The 19,799-nt window shown below is 33.8% G+C and overlaps 1 protein-coding gene across 6 annotated transcripts in view; it reads left to right on the plus strand.

Annotated features, from left to right (window-relative positions):
* The window catches only part of RTTN (rotatin), an 86,394-nt gene that overhangs the window by 36,237 nt on the left and 30,358 nt on the right, over positions 1–19,799 (plus strand). For 3 of the 6 annotated variants that reach the window (XR_003255718.1, XM_026079287.1, XM_026079288.1), the window contains exons 21-34: positions 846–963; positions 1,235–1,331; positions 2,166–2,234; positions 2,460–2,648; positions 3,684–3,923; positions 4,065–4,136; positions 5,420–5,564; positions 8,299–8,453; positions 9,476–9,695; positions 12,042–12,170; positions 14,471–14,578; positions 15,227–15,385; positions 15,537–15,608; positions 19,444–19,636. Coding sequence is in view for 5 of the 6 variants with exons in the window: in XM_026079287.1 (XP_025935072.1) it covers positions 846–963; positions 1,235–1,331; positions 2,166–2,234; positions 2,460–2,648; positions 3,684–3,923; positions 4,065–4,136; positions 5,420–5,564; positions 8,299–8,453; positions 9,476–9,695; positions 12,042–12,170; positions 14,471–14,578; positions 15,227–15,385; positions 15,537–15,608; positions 19,444–19,636 (1,966 nt within the window). In the remaining variant the exon portion in view is untranslated. The remainder of the gene's footprint in view (positions 1–845; positions 964–1,234; positions 1,332–2,165; positions 2,235–2,459; positions 2,649–3,683; positions 3,924–4,064; positions 4,137–5,419; positions 5,565–8,298; positions 8,454–9,475; positions 9,696–12,041; positions 12,171–14,470; positions 14,579–15,226; positions 15,386–15,536; positions 15,609–19,443; positions 19,637–19,799) is intronic. The other 3 variants (XM_026079290.1, XM_026079289.1, XM_026079291.1) reach the window with 3 other exon arrangements.

Below are 19,799 nucleotides of genomic sequence, written 5' to 3' on the forward strand. Positions count from 1 at the left end.
ATTCTTGTTCTCCCTTCAAACTGTTCTTATTTTCATTCTAAAATCGTTAGAAAAGAAAAAGCTTACATGCTCTTTGGGAAATGGCTACCAAGAAAAGGATGAATGATGCAGTAGAGGGGAAGAAGCACAATTTAAATAAGGTTATAACTATAGCTATGCCAAAGACTCCTCTTTCCATTCTAAATAAGCATGGCTATTATCTATTGAAAATCAAATGGAACTCTGTTTGATGATGGAGCTAAAACAAAATTTAAACATAGAACTTCAGGCAAGCAAAGTAATGGTACAATGTACATACAAATCTGTGAAAGACATACTGTCTTCTCATTCTAAGGAGCAATGACTCGGCCCTATTTTTGGCCATTCACTGATATTTCAATGCTGAGCAAGCTGCTTCCACTTCTGAGGTTTCTCCATTTGAAAGGTTTAGACCCAGGAAATTAATCTGATACGGTATAGCTATTTGCATCAAAAAATGAATAAGGTTATATGAGTGTAAATATTTGTTTATTTTTGGAAATCCTTCAGCTCATGTATGTGCTTCTGTATGTACTTACGTATTTTCCAAAATATGTATTTTGGAAATGAGTGTTATATAAATGTGTTAGGAGACCAGAGGCCAATAAAATTATTACTGATTACTAAGAAAAACAGAAGCGATTAAATATTTTTGAATGAATGTGCTGTAACCACTTGGATCAAATGTGGTTGTCTAAGAAAGTTCTAGGCTTCTCTGCTACAAAAAGTAGAATCTATTGGTTCATAGCATGAACGTTTGTACTAAGCATCTCACAGTAGATCATTCTAATTGATATTTTTATTTAATATTTAATATGGTCCTGCAGGTCATGGAATGCATAGTGTTACCATGTCTAACACTTTTATGGAAACTTGCATATGCTGATCCAGTTGTTCGTTTGTCCCTAGCACAGGAGTCATCCTTCCTGCTTGTGTTATTCAGAGGTAAAGATTTTATTTCTATTTTTATTTTAATATGTGGATAGAAAGAACGCATGTGAAACATTAACCAAAAGCCTTCCCGAGAACCTTGGATCTCTTCAGAGTCCTTAATATTTAAAAGAAAAATCATTGTTTGCTAGTGTTACCCAGGAAGTGGCATCTGTTGAAGATGTTGGCAAAATGACTGTAAAAATCAGTAGTGTTTAACCAATGTCCTTCTATTAAATATTCATGTTTTCCTAACATATTTTTTAAATATCTTTATTTTATTCAGTTTCCCTGATATTCCAAAATGATTGTGCTGTTCTAACTGAAACTATGGTATTGCTTTGTCTTCTGTTGTTTGATGAAGTAGCAAGACAAGAAACATGGTATGAAAAAACACAATTATTTTAATTATATATCTCTAGTCAAAATTTTAGGTTTTGATGAAAGTCAGTTTATATATACCCAAATAAATCATTGCCAGAAGTTTTATATTTCTAAAATTACATGAATTGCTTATTTGTGTAGGCCAAACAAATTGTTTCAGTATTTGTGCTGCATGTTGTACAAGTTTACCTGATGTACTATTACAGTATAAATGCTTCATCTTTCATTGTTACTTCTGTTTACTTTTGTTTTCAAAAATCCCCTATTGCTCTCTGACACCTTTCCATAAAGAGAAAGTACACTAATCAAATAAAAAGCTATAGGTCTGATCTGTCCTCTTTTTTTTTTAGTAAGAATTCTCCCATTTACTCTGGCTTTTAAGTGTAGCAGTTGTCCTTTTTTAAAAAAGACTTCAGTTTATGAAGAATATTTCAGAATTTATTATTTGAAATTTGCATGTAATTCAGAAAAAATATGCTGTTAGAATTCACACATGTGAAATGTACTGAAAAGAATTATAATGCCTGTTTTTTCTCTAATGGAAATATAATTTAAAAAGCCATGTGCTCTGATAAGTCATCTTTAATTTCATTTTTATGTGCAGTACACCTGCAGCAAGTATTTAGTATATGCGTGATCTAAGAAATACCTTAAAATTGCATAATCATGAAGAAATATTTATTAATACAAATGTATTTATCAGTGGCTTACCAAAGAGCTAGTTGGAGGAAAAAAATACAGCTATATCTGAATAATGAAGAAATAGGAGCATTAGTAGAAAAGTAGGGTTTAAATTAGTGAATAATAACTATAACTTAATCTTTTTCTTGCAGGGTTGATGGCATATCTAGTAATGATACTGACCTACCTTCCTTCAGTTTGCCTGTTGCTGTTGTTAGACGGTATGCTTTTTTACAGTTAACTTTGCTTCTTTCTGTTTGCTGTCAACCCTGAAGGATAGAAACAGGAGAGAAAGGGGATACATTTTGTTAAAAATAAGATTGTCTTTATTTTTAAATGTGAAGTTTTTTCTCCAAGACTTTGTCCTCTGACAAAGGCTTTCAAAAACTTTATTTGCAAATGTAAAAGTCTTCTTCTAATTGAGTATTTCAACTTATTTTTTTAAGGTATCATCTTCCAGTCAGAATCACTGCTCATCATGCTGTTAGCCCCAATTCTGTTGTTATGCCATTGTCTTCTGACTGCCTGACTATGAAGCCTGTGTCAGACATGCTTAAGGTAGCTTGGAATCTGTCATGGTGTCGTGGGATTGAAAACCTGTTGCAACTGGTAAATTATGAGAAGGAAGCAAAAATGTAAGCCATTTTATCTTGATTTTAAATTCTAACACATTTCAATAATATTAACGGTCCTTCAGGGTTAAATAGCTTTTCAGCTTCAAACTGCAGCTCAAGCTGTTTATGATTTGAGAATGCTGTATTTTTAAATGTAAAGGATCACATCCCAGGACTTTGTAGATACGACGTCAAGGGCTAATGTTTTACCTAAATTGCACCTGCACATGAAGGCTAGAGCTTGATCCAACTTATATTGATGGCCAGACTCAGGCAGAATTAGACAACAGGAAACTCATCTTATTTTGTGACTGGGTTTTTTGTTTTCCTTTTTGTTGTTTTTTGCTAAGGAGCTGTCTTTTTTCCCCTGAGTTGTTGCATGGTTTATTCTTTAGGAATATAAATTCCATAAAATTACACTTTTTAATGTTAATACTAAGAATTATGGTGGATAATCAAGAAATTTCCTTTTACATCTTTCGATTATCTCTTGATTATGCATAATTTCTCTGTTTGAGAATATTCTGTATACAGAATTCCTCATCTTAGGAGATACTTCATTTAATAGGACTAAAATGTTTGTTTCTATACCTCTTTTCATCTTGATGACTTTTCTTTTACAGATTTTGTTTTGTCCTTTAAGAGGTCCTACAAGTTTTATTAGTAAATAATATGGTTCTGGGCCATAGAAAACTCTGCATGCTTTGATTACACTTCTATTTTAAGTTCCCTCAAGTCCAAAAAAAAAAAAGAAAAAGTGATTTCTTAAAAAGGAATACTACTGTCTAACTGGCCAAGTGCAACAGCATGGAGGAAAAGTTCATTACAAACCATGTAAATACTAACTTTCAATAGGAGCCATCTTTCAAAAAAAACCCCAAACAGCTCAGGATTTAAGTGTTTAAAAAGAGGTGGAAAAATCAGTTAATGAAAATAAATTCGTAAGGCAGCTTATAATTTGTTTTCTCATTTGGACTAGAATATGAAGGAGTCGACGCTCCCTGAAATAGTTTAAAGATACTGACTGTTAACCGTTGTTCTTTTATGCCTTGTCAGATTTTTAGACATGCTAAAACTGTCCTCAGAAGACATTCTTATACTGAAGATAACACACACAAGCTATGGACTGCAGGAATGTTTTAATTCAATCATTCAGGCAGTATCCCACAGAGATGTTAGGGCTGCTGTCACTAGGCTAAGTTTTTATGTTCTGAATGACAGACTTGCTTTAAAATACAACTCTGGGCCTTGTGGAAACACTTTGAAGAGCTTTTTTTGGCAAAGAGCATTAAACAGGTAAGCACGTTAACTGAAAAAATACATTAAGGGTATGATGTTTAAACTGTAAAGTTGAAAATATGAAAACTAGGAAATTTATGGAATTAATTGCCCCTGCATCTCTGATTCTGATTGCTTTGTACCCATGTGGTCAAACAGAATGGTCCCATGGAAAATAGTGTGTGGTCCTGTAGTTGAACTGTGTCTCCTAGTGGTTACTGAAGCTGACAGGTGAGACCAACCAAGGCAGGTAACATTAATCTTGGCTTTGCCAGTATGTTATTTCAGCTTATTTATTTATTTTTAATTTCCTGATGTTCTGAGTGTTTGGTTTGTATGTGGTTTCACTTTTTTTTTTTTAGGGCAAAAAAAGAAGTAATTTCTACTCTTAAAATTCATCTACCTGTTTGCAAATAAATCTTTAATGACATTAAAAGAGCACTGTAGTTATTTGCAAGCAAAAGTGACTTTGTTCTGGCTGTACCCAGCTCAGCCGGAAGACATGTGAGTGTGGCACTAAATCTGAATATAAGCTACCTCTCAGTGGAGATTATTATTTCCAGTGCAGTTTTCACTGATAGTGACTGTATAGCTAGGATATAGCTGGCTTGCAGTCTCATGATTCAAAGCATAGGTTCACTTACTTCCAATTGCAAAGTTCTGTGTAGATTGTTGCTATTCTGGTAAATCAGTGTTGCCTAAACTACAGCACAAATTGTGTATTTAATGCCAGAATGACTTTAGGATATTCTATATTGGATAATTGGAGAGAAAGAGACCCAACTTGCTTTTTTGTCCAGCTATCCACATTGGGATCCCAACATTTGCGATGAGAGTCTTGCCCTATGTACTGCATTGAGGACAGGGCGTGGAAGAGTGATTTGTTCCCTTCCATGCTTAAGCGACAACAGTTCTCATAACCTACAGATGTTCTTCTAGTGCACTATATAAATGCTGTCTTATCTTGGTCACGCTCTTGGCCAAGTCTAAGTAAATTTTTGCAACCCTTTAGTTTGGGATGTGGCTAAATACAGAGACGATTTTATGGACATCCACCTGCCTGAAGAAATTTATCACTTCCAAAAGCTCATTAGTAACAATTGTAAAATTGTTGAAAAAAACTGGAAGGAAATGGTCAAAAGAATCAGCAGGAAATAGTTGGATATCCTGAAGAAATTAGTATTAGTTTTTAGTGTTGGCTTATTATCTGCCTATTTACATATACAAAAATGGCAAAATGTAAGAACACAAGATCTAACTGCTGTATTTAGAATAAGAATTGTCAAAAATGCCTAGTTAGTCTTTGATACTACATTTAAATGCTAATATTGAATAGCTAACAAACATTTTCCTTTTTTTTTTAATCTGGTCTATGGTACTGTTTGTATTTTTCAGTTTAGGTTTAATATAGATAATTCCATGTTTGCAGGTGACTTCAATCCTGCTAGGCTGAGATCTTAAACTTCTTTAATGTGCTGCAAGTGTAAAAGAAAGTATTTTTGTTTGCATTACAGGTTTCTGCAAGTGCTTCCAGCTTCTGTTGAGGATGAGAAGCTTTTGGTGGATGTCCTGAATTTTCTAAACAAATTGCTTAGAGAGCAGAGAGCAAGTTTGGAAACAGACCATCTAAAGTGGATGCTGAAAACATTGCATAAGAATGTAAGAATATATCTAAGTTAGTTGTCGTCTACAAAATGATGCAACTGTAACCTGTTTTTGTTTGTGGTGAGCTGCTCTAGGAAAAGGACTTCTCAACAAAACCAAAAAATATCAGAGCTTGTAGTTTTAATGGCTGTTATTTTGTGGTCTGTACTACAATTTTAGTGTTTGGAGCAGTTAACTTTGAACAAGAGAGAATTACCTTCTCTCTTTTGTTTGTTATATGAATTGTTTCTCTAAAGCAAAATGTTACATTTGCCAAATGTAGAAAAAACCATCTACCTGTGTGTTTAGTTTGCTTTGGTGCTATCAAAGGATGAGGTAATATGTTGTACATGCTAACTTTTCCAGATAGCTTTATTTTGTGTACCTCAGGCAGTTTTTAGCAGTAGGTTTACAGTAAAATTAGTATCAAGAACCTGTTAAAAATAAAAACATCAGTGTATCTTTTTTTTCACACAGGCTTATATAATTTTGAAACTTTTCATTTGATGGTATTAATGCAAAGATTGGAAGGCAAAGTGAATCCTAAGATTTTAACTAAACTATTCTTTGCAGTCTATGTATTGCAGTCACTCCTCTGTTCCCCATTTTATAATATTAAAACATTAAGAGGATAGTGAGTGAGGTAACAGCATATTCTTTTCCTTAAATGTCATTATTTTAGAGCACTAGAATTATGAATAGTCTGTTGTATTTATCCTTTACTAACATAATATGTTTCTGTGTTTGTTTGTTTTTTAATGTAGAACTAGGAAAAATGGGAATTCTGCTTGCCCTTCCTGAGACTATGCTATTATGAATATAGTGAACAAAATTATAATTGTAATACYAAATTCTTTTCTAGTTCTTAAAATAGTAACAGATTTCTGCATTTTGAATAAGCTTATAGAATATTTATGGAAAAGTTTGCAAGCCATAACTCACTTAGCTTTCTTTTCCTAGTATGCTGCTCATCTCGGCAAAAGACAGGATAAAGGGAAGTACTTAACACAAAGGACAGCTGCCAGTTATGTCTGTTTACCTTGGCATATTCTCTGATAATTTGTTTTCTAATTGTATTTTCTATTCTTTTGCTTCCAACTTTGTTTTGGAGCCACTTGAGATGTTTCTGTTACTTTTAGGACCCATTTTCTAAATATCTGGTACAAACATCACTTCTCCTTCAGTTCTTTAAGCTCCAAATACCTTTATAAATTATTTTACACAAGAGTAGAAATGAAATTTATCCATTTTTATATACTGGAGATTTATGTAATTTAGATAAATGATTCAATTTACTGTCAACTTACTGTCTTCTCTGTCTCTCTTTTTCACGAGGCAATATAAAGAGTAGAGATAAGTGTTGTTTTTTTTTTAAAAGACAAATCCTCTCTATACTGGAGCTTACTGTTGATGACATGGTTGAAATCATTTAGGTAAGGCAAAATGTTTATTAAACCCATTTGGCAGTCTACTGTTACTGGTGTTATTACAATATTACTGCAGGAAAATTGTACGACTGGTAGGTGTGAATGACTTCACAGGTTTTTTCTTTCAGGCTGCAGATTTCATATAGGTGTTTTAGAATTTTCTGCTTGGCAGAGCGATACAAGTAAACATTATTTGTCTTGCATTAAGAATAAGAACTGAAAATTAGGACAAGTTTTTTCTTTCAGTATGTCTGTCAATTCATTTTCGATTTAAGGTAGTTGTAATATATCTAAGTGAAATACTTTTACAACCCTGAGGAAGGTATTATATGAGCATAAAGTTCAGTGGCTATAGTAAAATTTGCACGAATAGTATTGCAAGAATGTAACTTTGTTCTTTTCAGTTTTTTAGACACGTTTTGTATTTGAGAGAGCCATTCTATCCAGTACTGCTCATTTGATATAAGTGTGAAATGGGAAAATATAAGAACAAACAGAAAATAAAGATAACAAAGCTTTTATTATATTTATCAAAATATAATAACCCAATCTTTCTGTATAAAAATAATTATTGAGTACCAAAGATAGTGATGGCTTCTGTTTTGGAAGTTTGCATTATAAAGTATTGTTCTCAAATACACTGCCCTCAAAGTAAGCTTGTTCATGGTCTTACAAGAGATATCCTATGTTAAGTACAATCTGCATGTACTTGTGTTTTCCCATTTCAAAATACAATCTAAGCATTTACAAATAAGGCTTGGTAGTCTTCATTGCTAATACTTATAAACTGAAGTATCTGAATTCTATGTGGCTAACTGGGAATCCTATAAATTCTTGTAATTTTTTCTCATTCAATATATTCATATAAAAGCTTTAAATCAGGTGATTTTCAATCTTTCAAGAAATTTAGCTGTACAAGATGCATCTTGAGCTAGTATTTCTACTATGTGTTTTCTGTTTCTTGTGATTTATTTTTTCATTGCAGGTTATTGGCACGTGTAACTTCAATTTTTCTTGACTGTACTGATTCAAAATACACTGTATAATGGCTTAATACCAGGAGATTTTAAAGGCAGTAACAGTACATTATTTTATGCCATTTAGTACGTTCAAGTAATAGGTAATTGTAGGAAGTTTTTACTGTGTTTTTTACAGAAATACTTCTTAGTGAAATGATCATGGAATTTGTGATTTATAAGACTTGTGATTTGCAAGCTATGAACAGAAGAATGGTTTTAGTGTAGGTATTAAAACAGGATGTCAATACTGCATTGTGTGAATGTATTTTTATTACTTAATGTATTTTTATTACTTTCTTCTAGAAGCCAGATTCACTCTTGGACCTTCTGGTGCGACCAGAATCCCAAGTGCAGGGTGAAATAGATGAAATACAGACAGCTGTCAGGCAGCAACTGGATAAAGAACTCATTCGTCTTTTTAACACATTGCTATTTTGCTCTAAGTCAGTGACTGACAGGTACATTGTAAGGGATCTGCCCATATAATTCCAACTGAAGAACATAATATCTAGTGAGACTGTATCTCAGTCAGAATTTATATATAATTACATGGTGACACAATTTTTTAAAATTGTAAAAATGGACTATACCCCTCTTGAATTGAAGATCAAAGTTTGGTGGGCCTTTTCACAACAAAATTAGGAAATTAACCTGGAAGGGTATGCAGTAGTGGTCGCTTTCTCAAGAAACGATAATTAAATTTGATAACTTGGTTGGCTTCCTAGCAGTTATTTATAGGAAATAAAACAATAGAATATTTGAAATACCAACAAATGTTTATTTTCATCCAGCTCCTTTTTACCCTAATAAAGTGCATCTCTGCACATTAGTCATTAGCTTGGACATCTACTTCCTGCATGAAGTTCCAGTCCTTTTCTGCCAATCAAGAAAATACAAAGATGAATTTCTATTTTGTTTTGTTTTTTTCCTCTAAAATAATTTCCCACTCTTAATCTTTCCATCCAAGTGTATTCTAAGAGATATTAAAACTGCAGCTTGACATAATATATATTTAAGTGCCAAAGCAGAATAGTTGATAAAGATACTGTCTTCAAACCAGTATCATCATCTTTCTACCGACTCAGTTATTCAACTTATTAAATTTTGACAGCTGAAAAAAAGGATTATAGAAGTTTTTGCCAGTTCTGTCTCTAGCTGAATTCTAGACTGACTGAAACATTTTTAAACTTTTGCCTCTTGAATCAGAATAAACATAAATAAAAAAAACCTACCTTTTGGTTAAGAAGTCCTGTTATAATAAGGTGCAATATTATGCTTTCAGAATCTGGGTGAGACTATAAAGGTCATATTTGCTTCCATCTTATTCTGTGCATGAGGTGATAGTTACTAATTCAGATACTGAGACTGACAGAATAATAGAAGAAGAATGAGGCACTGGCCTCTTGTAAAATGATTCATTATAGTAACTTCATACTGCTACTGATAGCTGATCCTTTTTTGCTTTTTACAATTAACCCAGAGAGGGCTTGGAACTTGCGGGCTCTTTCAGAACAGAGCTGGCTCTGAAGCTGCTACAATGCTTAAGGCTAACGGATGCGCCACACTTTTATGGACTCCCTTCGTTGGAAAGAATACTACGAGGAATGGTTCATGTTACAGCACTTCCAGACTGGAGTACCTATTCTGCTACGGTTGAACCTATCACAATTTGTAAGAAATATTTAACAGGTCTTCTTGAAGTAAGTAGCTTATGTTGCGTATTTTTGGTGTGAATGCTTATAAAGCACAATGTAATTAATGACATGGTTTTTAAGCTGTACTCTTTAGTGGATATCATCGCTAGGAATAGGGGTTGGGAAAGACATTTTTATTCTGCTAAGTAAATAGCAGGAAAATGAAGACTAGATTGAGTGATGTGAGTCTGTACTTTAAAAATAAATAAATAAATAAATAAAAAATCAAGAGTGCAAGAAAGACAGGGACCTACTGGAGTGAATTTGCCCTCATGGCAAAGAGCCACTAAGTTGATTAAGGGACTGCAGCATTTCTCACGTGAGGAGAGGCTGAGAGAGCTAGGACTGTTTAGCCTGGAGAAGAGAAGGCTCTGGGGGATCTTATCAGAGTTTATAAATATCTGAAGGGGGCACATAAAGAAGACAAAGCCAGACCCAACTCAGTAGTGCCCACTGACAAGACAAGGCAATGAGCACAAATTGAATTTGCAAGAAATTCGATCTGAACATAAGAAAACGCTTCTTCGTTGTGAGAGTCATTGAATACTGGAACAGGTTGCCCAGAATGGTTGTGGGGTCTCCATCTTTGGAGATATTCAAAATCCAACTGGACAAAGCCCTGGGCATCCTGGTCTGGCTGACCCTGTTTGAGCAGGGGGTTGGACCAGGTGTTCTATACAGCTCTCTTCCAATCTCAACTATTCTATGATTCTGTGAAGAGCAAATAAACTGTTGTCTGCTTATGATGATTGCTTATATTGTATGTGCCTTCTTCCTTTGTTTTAGAGGTAAAGTCAAGTGACAATGTTTTAAGCAAGATTAAAAATAGTGTTTTATAACTGAAGCGCTAAAGAGAGAAAAACAATTTATTCTCACACAGGCAAAAACCTTGGGTGAAAGGAAAAAAAAATCAGTAACTCATTAGGCAGGTTATTAACACAGAGAAAGAAGAAAAGAGATGATTCAAGATGGTGGTGGTGGTAGATCCCTTACTTCCAGTGTTCCCATTTGTTTAAGTCCATGGATTTGATAGAAAAGTAATATTTGCTCCTAAAATTACATCTTTCAAAATGGCCAGTCTTCAGTTATGTTACAATTTTTTGTGATGCTTAAAAATGTATGAAAAACAAAGATTTGGCCTTCTGATAGATTATTTTGCAGATATACAGTAAGGTACATTTAGAAGCTTTATTTTTAGTTTCAAATAGTAAAATTTGTTTGTTGCATTGTTAGAGATTCGAAAGAGTCTTAGAATGTATTTTTTAATTCATTTGTGATTCTGAATTATATGAATGCCTACTTGGAAAGCTTGCATGCAGGTGATTATTTTAATCAAATTCATGATGAAACAAAGTATAGTGTTCTAGGGGAAAGTCTTAAATTGTCAAAATTTCTGAAATAGAAATAAATATTTTAGAGCTGCTTGATTAGATGAGCTCTTCAGTTTGAAATCTAGATTAAAAATGGCACTAAGCTGTAGATATTGTCGTATGGAATAAATGTTATTACTAGACAAATTGGTAATAAAACATCAGTTAAGATGAAATCAGCTGGTAACACACAAGTTCTATGTGCAGAAGAGTTATGTAATTTTAATTGGCCCAAGTGTGAAAATAAATTTAAGTTTCATTTTTGGGGAGGAGGAGTGGAGAGGAGTGAAAGGAATTTGCATAGAGTGGGACAGTGAAAGAAAGAACAACAGAAATGTAGAGGTTTTAAATCCCCATGCTTTGGGGAGAAAAATGCATCTAAAAAGTGTAAGTCTTAAGATTATAAATAAAAATATATATATATTTTGGTCATGTTTTGTTATACACTTCTCATCTTAACTTGTATGGTTAATTACATTGTCAGAAATAGTTTATTTTGTATTATGTTTCTGTGATCTTTATTTCTGTTCACTAGGATCTGATATAGAAAACATTATTCCAATTCAAACAAAAGATCTAAATGACCCACTTTCTTGAGCACAGAATTTTGAAAAGAAACAATATTTTTAATTCCAAGCATAGAACTAACTGGGCACAATAAATGGAATGTTTCCATCAAAAACACATACTTTCAGGTTTCTTTTCAGGATTCATTCTTCAAATGAAGAACACTAGAGCTGAATAACAGCCAGCTGCAAAACACTGAACCTCAGGGGTTTAACCACATAAGAAAACAATGTATGACCACGTGACTTATAACATAAATAAAAAGCTGTTAAAGTGCATCTAAATATGTGTATTTGGTAAAGTCTACCATCTTTCCATGAATTTAAATTATGATTTATTAGTGTGTAGGACAGTATGTGCTTATCTGAATACTACTTACAGTAAAGCTACCATGAAATTGTTCCTCCACTCCCAGGTCATTTCATCATTTTATGTTGAATGGGGAGGTAATGCTATGTCCTTCATGGGAAAAGGTGTTACGAAAAGCACAGTTCTTTGCTTGCTTCACTTGTCCCATGAAATGATGGCTCAAGCCAAGGATGTGGTGAGTATGCTATAGTTGTCCTTACCTTGTCATTTGTGAGGGTTATGCATGGATGTATTTTTACTGCTGAAGTTAAATTATAATCTAATTTTTGTACAAGGTGGGTGGAACAAGTCTTATGTAACAACAGACAAAAAAGTCTTATGTGACGATAGTAAAAATATATATCTAGTACTTTCATTTAGTATATAGTGTTGGATAAATTAATAGGATACAATATTTTTTACAAAATAGCTGAAGGTTCAGTTCTACCTTACTGAAATTGAGTAGCATCATTCTCTAAATAAATCTGTAGATTTAGAAGAGCATTCTTTCAGAACAAAGTATGACTTTGTATAAAGAATGAGAAATCAAGATTTTATGTATAATTAATAACTTCAAGGTTTTATAACAACATTATTTCTTAAGCCTTATATAGATAATAGGCTTTTTGACTTATGTACGTGCATATGTATATACATACGTGGAAGAATCTGATTATTTTTCACTTATAAAAGGAGCTATCATTATTTACAATCAAACTCTATGTCTATGCTTAATGTCTCCATGAGCATATTTTGAAAGACAATTTTTGAGAGTTTAGAAAAATTTGCCTTCATCTTGACGCAGCTAAAGCAAATCCAGTGGTTGAGTATAAGCCATATGGGAAAGTTAAAATCCACTCTAGTTAATATCTGTGGTGGCCACAAGTGAAAAACTTCCAGTATGATCAAGTACACTTCCTTGTAACTAGAAATAGCAATATACTTGCTTCCCCAAATTCCACATCTGTTTGTGTACTCCTTCAAGATATCAAGTGCTGACAAAGTTTATCAAAATTACCAGGTACAGAGAATTAAGTAGACTGTAGGAAGAATGCAACTTCTAGAGAATTAGATCATAAGTGCATAGAAGGAGGAATAGACTTGAACTGTTTCTTAAAACAGTCTTACAGAATAATATGAATGGTTGTATAATGATCAGTGGTATATTTGTTTGTGACTATGAATCATAATCTCTGTATACAACAGTGTTACTACCTGGACTGTTCTAATAACTTATGCTCATAAAGAAATTTTAAATCCTGGCCATTATTTACAATTATGTGATTTAGTGTCAAATCTTATGGAGAGAGGAATAAAAAAATGAGCCTTATTCCTCTGTGCAAGCAGCAGTAGACAAAAGGTACTCTGGATAACCATGTTTAAAAAAAAAATTAAAAAAAATTGTTGTTAATCATACCAACTTAAAAAACACAGTTTAATGACTTGAAAGAAAAACTAGTTTAAAACAACTTTTTTTTTCTTTGCATTATTATGGACCATTCTTGCTTTTTCAGTATTAAAAGAGCTGCCTTGTTGGGTCAAACATTAGATCCATTAGCCCAGATTGATGGACGGAGGTGATTAACACGTGTTTACGATAAGGAAAACATAAAAAATAAAGCATGTATTTAGGGTGTACTGGAGTTATAGCAATCTATCTTCTTTTCTTCTTTCTTTTTTTATGGTCTTGTTCACTGACTTATGTTTTGTGTTTCATTTTGTATTTTAATGCAAAAAAAAAATCAGATTGTAAAAATCAATGCTTGTTATTGATACTGTTTGTATTGAGAAGATCCATGCAAAATACTGTGCTCCAAATGAAATTTGAGTCATCTGCTGTGTTAAAATCTATAGAACTAAGTTGGTCAGAAAACATATCTCTAAAATTTTAGATATCATGATTCATTATGAACTCAATGCATTGTTTGTGTAGTGACATGGTTATGCAAAGCACTTTGCAGGTATGTTTCTTTGACCTGAGCTAAGGAAATGAATTTGCAAGGTCAAGCTTGATTTCCTGGAATCTTCAGCTAAGTGGTATGTGGTACTGTGCATGACTTCATTTAAATCAGGTAACAAGTACATGAAGAAAAGGAAAGAATTATGGTCAAAGAAACAAATGCATGTTGGTCTCATTTGATATTTTTATGTATATGTATAAAAAGAAAGGTGATGTTAATAATGAGTGAAAATAAATATAAGGAGCAATTTTTGAATAGAAATCATTATCCTAATACTCAAGTGAAATATTTAATATCTCTTTAGCACTACTATCCTAATCTTGTGAAGAAGCAGATACAAACTTAATTTTACTCAGCAGGTAAGTCAGTGAGTTAAGCATATCTTTACAGAAGGAGAATCAAAATCTTCCTGTAATATCAGTGCTGCGTGAATTTAAAGACTTTTAGTATGTAATTGATAGCTCAGGCTGTTGGTAAGCTGGCATGAATTTGAAGGATTTATAAAATAATTTCTTACTTTATTTTCTGTTATCAGGACTGGGTATCTCTTTGGTCCTTGCCTTATGATAACAATGAAGAGCAAGTTCCTTCTCAGCTAGGTCTGGCATGGCTGGTTCCTTTATGGGTAGATAGAGACCCTGAGGTTAGTTAATACAATGTTAAGTTGATATCTCATTTTGGCACTTAAATATTTGCAATATTTTTGTTTCATTAATTTGTTTAATATTAAAGCTACTGTTCTGAATTATTCAAAACATTATTGACTATATCCTGAATAACAATAACAATTGTGGGGGAATATTTCCATGTAAACAGCTGAGCAATGCTTCCCTACATCTCTGATCTTCTTTCCTCTCATTAGTCACTCATGATAATGATTCATAAAGCAGTGTTGATGAAAACTGCCTTATTTAGGTGCAAAGCAGAAACACTGAACTACACACATGAACTACAAATTTAGAGCAAATATGTTTGGTGTAAATCTGCTACATTTTATGAAAGTTTGTTAACCAGAACTATTTTTAAGTGGTAAAATATAAAGAATATTGAAGACTATCTTAATATTTTAAATATTCAAAGTATTTTTTTTATTAATTCTATCATTATTACTTACACATAGTTGTGATTGTGGGGATATGATCAGAGAGAATCTAGGAAAAAACTTTGTTGCTCTTAAAAACATTCCTCCTAAGCTACAGATTCAGTTCCTCTAACTCTATAAGAATTTTAATAATTAGTGTTGCTTATTACTGTAAGAAATGTGGCTTTGTATTGTGCTTATTTGTACTAGGTCAGATTTACCTCACTTGGAATAGGATCAGCTCTTACATCTCTTGAAGTAGGATGTATTGCTTTAGCAGAAAGCTGCCAAAACATTTCAGGAGGACTATGGGGAACAGTGATAAATATCCTTCTGGACCAATCTGAATGTAGCATGGTGCGCAGGGAGGTATGTTTCTTGTGTCCTTCTGCCATCTTAGGTTGTGGTTTTCAGCATATGTCTAGAGCAATGAGTTAATATGTAGATTGTGCTGTTCAATTTGATGTTTTATTGAGTTGTAATGTAGCAATGGGAATATTGATGTTTTCATTTCTTTCAGGCTGCTTTTATTCTACAGAATCTCCTTGTGATCCCAATTCCTACTGAAGATGTGAAAGATTGTACTTGGCAAGTGAGTGACTATTACATTTGATGAGAAGGTCATAGTGTCATAGAGAGACATTTTTTGATATAAAAACATGTCAGTATATCTATTAAAAAAAAAAAAAAAAGCTTACCTACATAGTGTCAGTAATGTTTTAGGATACAAACTGGTCATTTATTTTGCCCAGACTTGAAATGCTACATGATTTGAGTGGTATGAGGAAGGAGAAATGCTATGCATGTGATGCTTATAAAATGTTTTGAAATCAATCTATGAGTGACTAGAAACAAGCCTTTTCAGAAAGAGACAAAACAGCTTGTTACTTATATGTAATTTTGAATGCTGTCTAAAAAAACACTGTTTCTATTCTGTATATGCCTGAAGATTTTAAGTGTGGATCTGAGTATTGGAGGTGGCATGAAAATTGTGTCATAGAATGGTTGGGGTTGGGAAGGACCTCTGGAGATTGTCTAGTCCCACCCCCTGCTCAAAGCAGGGTCAAAAAGAGCAGGTTGCTCAGGGCCATGTCCAGTCAGGTGTGGAATATCTCTAAGGATGGAGACTCCACAACCTCTCTGAGCAATCTGTTCCAAAGTTCAACTACTCTCTCACACAAAAAAGTTTCTTCTTATGTTTAAGTGGAATTTTGTTTTAATTTTTGCCCATTGCCTCTTGTTCTATCATGGGACAGCACTGAGAAGAGTCTGGCTCTGTCTACTTTGTTTCCTCCCATCAGGTACTTACACACATTGATAAGGTCCCCCCTGAAACTTCTCTGCTTGAGACTGAACAGTCCCGGCTCTCTCAGCCTCTCCTCATATGAGAGATGCTCCAGTATGTCTATGTCTCTCTCGTACGGGTGAGCCCAGACCTAGACCCAGCACTCCAGGTGTGGCCTCACCAGTGCTGAGCAGAGGGGAAGGATCACTTCCGTCAGCCTGCTGGCAACACTCTTCCTAATGCAGCCCAGATTGTTGTTGGCCTTCATTGCCACAAGGGCACATTGCTGGATCATGGTTGGCTTGCTGTCCGCCAGGAGTCCTAGGTCCTTCTCTGCAGAGCTGCTTCCCAGCTGGTCGGCCCCCAGCCTGTCCTGGTGCATGGGATTATTCCTCCCCAGGTGCAGAACTTCCCATTGTGAAACCTCCTCTTCCTATAATAAAATATATTATTTTATTAGTATGTTTACTAGTGGACTAAATCAGTGAAGTATTCAAGGATGACTATATTTACCAAGATTCCTGGCTTTTTGGATTTGATACCCGAATAGGAAAACATCTGTAAATCATCAGTGAATGCAGTGGTGCTACAGGTGAATTTAAAACAGCTGAGGATCAAACTGAAATACAATTTGTTCTTAATCTCTGTGATGATGTCTGAATTGTCCCATCTCAGCATATATTGTATAGCCCCAGTTCTGGACTTGTCTGATGCGGAAGTTTAAATATCTTTTGGTTATCTTTTTCTTGTGACTTATTAATAGTTGGACTCTCCTTCAGTCAGATGGACTGCCAACTACTGTGGCAACTAATCACTTCATCACATTTATTTTTCTTCTCCAGTATACTTGTACCAACTTTTCCAGTTCTGATCTGGAGCCGGTCATCTCATCTTACCATCAACAACCTTGATTCATTTCACGTAAAGGTCTTAGAATGAGAGTTCCTCATTTTTCACCTCCTGTTACTATGATACCCATTCTGCCTGGCCGTATTTTCTCTGCTCTGTGAGGTCTTACCTACATTTAGAACAATGGTACCCATGTAGGTTCCTTCTGGAGAAATATACATACTCTGTTTTATCTGTTCCTTTTCAAAAAAGATCAAGTTAGTGCTGGAAGATACTACTACTGCTTTATCAGCAGAGGCTGCCTGTGGTCCAGCTGCACCTAAAATCAGTTATGCTGTTTCTTCCAGAGCTGCATTTTACAGTATGTCTTATCTTTCCTTTATATCTCACAGTAAAGGAAGATGTTCAGGTAGTGTCTCAAATCCGGCCCTTGTTTCAGTCTTTGCATTAGATACTTATATTTTATCAATATAAATCATAGTTCTTTAAATTTATAATAGCAGGGGATTTGCAAGGGCAGACACTGTAACTTATGGATCTAAACTGTATTAAAAGCTGCTTTTTAATCCTTTTTAAACATTTCAAGGACTATGATGAGGTGGCAAAAATTGAATCCAGTTGCAGAATTCCAAGTGAATTCCAGTGCTATCAATACGAGCTTTGAGTCACTGTGATTCTTATTAAAAAGTGCAATTTAATGGAAATTGCTTATCACTTAATACATGTTCATGCTGAAGATATTGAACAACACTTCATGGTAACATGAATGAAAACTGAAAATGCAAACAACAATTAAAATTATAAGACTACTTCAGAGAGTTATTTTTTGCCTTGCACAAAATGAGATAGTTTGTCTGTAGAACAGTTAATGCAAGCAAAGTTCAAAGGAAAGCTAATAAGAGGATTTGGTGAATAGCAGGAATAATGTTTCATAGCTAAAGTAGAGCATTATTGTTTTATCCCTTAGGAAAAGGGGGCTGGAAAAGAAAATGCTGTTCCTAGAGATTATAGGGATTTTTTTTTTCATGTGAATGTATGTTGTGTTGCTGTTATGCAGTTGATTTGCTTTATAATAATTCATTTTGCTATGCTACTTTGAAAAGTGGCACGAGTAAAATCAACCTGTGTAGTGTGTTATGAGACTACAACATACTGTGTTATCTAAAGATTGCTGAAGTCAGAGCATGTTGTGAATGTGACTGATGAATGACTCTTCCAGTGCAGCCCTTGTGCCATAAAGTGCTGGCATAGTATTTTAAACTGGCAAAGACAATGCTGGATAGTAAAACTTTGACTAAATGTAATCATACTTTATGTATACAAAATTTCTGAAGTATTCATTTGTCATAGTTAATACCATCCAACTATATTGCTGACCATGCACTATTACAGTTTTATAATTCATCATAAACAGTTTACATGAGGTAGTGTTCTTTTTCAAACTATTTATGTTACATCTGGTTCTTCATTAATTGGTATAAAAGGCAAATAATGAAAGTAATCTGTTCATATGTTACAGCAACCAAAAAGAACAGGCAGTAGCCATCCAAAACTCTAGCCATAACTTATAACACAAAATAGTTTTACTCCTTCCACTTTATCCATTGTTTTTTTTCTTGCAAAGTAAGCTTGTACTCAGTGTAAATGGTGGGATTGGATCAGATCCAGCCTGTTGAGGACAAGCAGTGTTTTTCAAATGACTTATTTGCAGCTGATTTAACTCAACTATCTCCTGACTGTCAAAGAAAGTTTCTAAATAGCATTGATAAATTTTATTTCCTGTAATTTTAAATAGTTTCTGTTAAAGTACTGCCAGATGCCTACTAAAAAACTTCATTGCAGGATGTAATTGGTTTGAATTTTTCTCAATCTGGGTTCTTTTGCCAATTAACACTTTTATTATTATGGTCCATCTAAAACAGGTTATATCTTAGCTGAGCAAAGACTTTTTGCTTTCTTCTATTAATGTAAAAAGCACTGGGGAAATACTGTAGCAAAAGCAGGCAAATCAAACTGTTGATTTGAAATAATACTATGAAGTCTTTCTTTTAGGGTAAATCCAACTCTCTGGAATGTTTTCCCTGAAGTCGATATTTAAAAACAAGTTAATGCAAAACAGTCTTCAAAGAGAATTTCTTTCTTTTTATGTTTTGTTTTCTAAATAAGTCTTTTATTATAGCAGATTGGAATAGATAGCTGTAGTGTAAGGACAGTATATTCTCCAATAGGCAGACCTTATTTTATGTTAAAGATTCCTTTAAAGAAATGGTCTTCATGAACTTCATGTCTTCAGGGACCCTGTGTATATGATGAAGAGTCTGGTCTGCCACAGATAGGAAAACCTGCACTTCAGGCCCTTTTCTATCACTGCCACTTCTATGAACATTTGAATCAGATGGTGAAGCACTGTTACCTAGGACGTTACATGTTTGATTTGAATTGTTCCAAGGGAGACAATCTGATCATAGAAAAAGGTGGTATGACTGGTAAGTGACACTAATTTAACTTTGTGTTCTTAATCTAGTTAAATAATTTCCAGTTTTGAGTAGTTTACCTCAAGTAATTCTTAATAAAAATGGAGGTTAAATTGAATAACTAATTGGATATACTATTAAGTTAAAAGGTTGCCCTTAAGATCTAAGAGTAGAT

The sequence above is a fragment of the Apteryx rowi genome, unplaced genomic scaffold, assembly GCF_003343035.1.
Source record: "Apteryx rowi isolate R43461 unplaced genomic scaffold, aptRow1 scaffold_499, whole genome shotgun sequence".
NCBI classification, from domain to species: domain Eukaryota; kingdom Metazoa; phylum Chordata; class Aves; order Apterygiformes; family Apterygidae; genus Apteryx; species Apteryx rowi.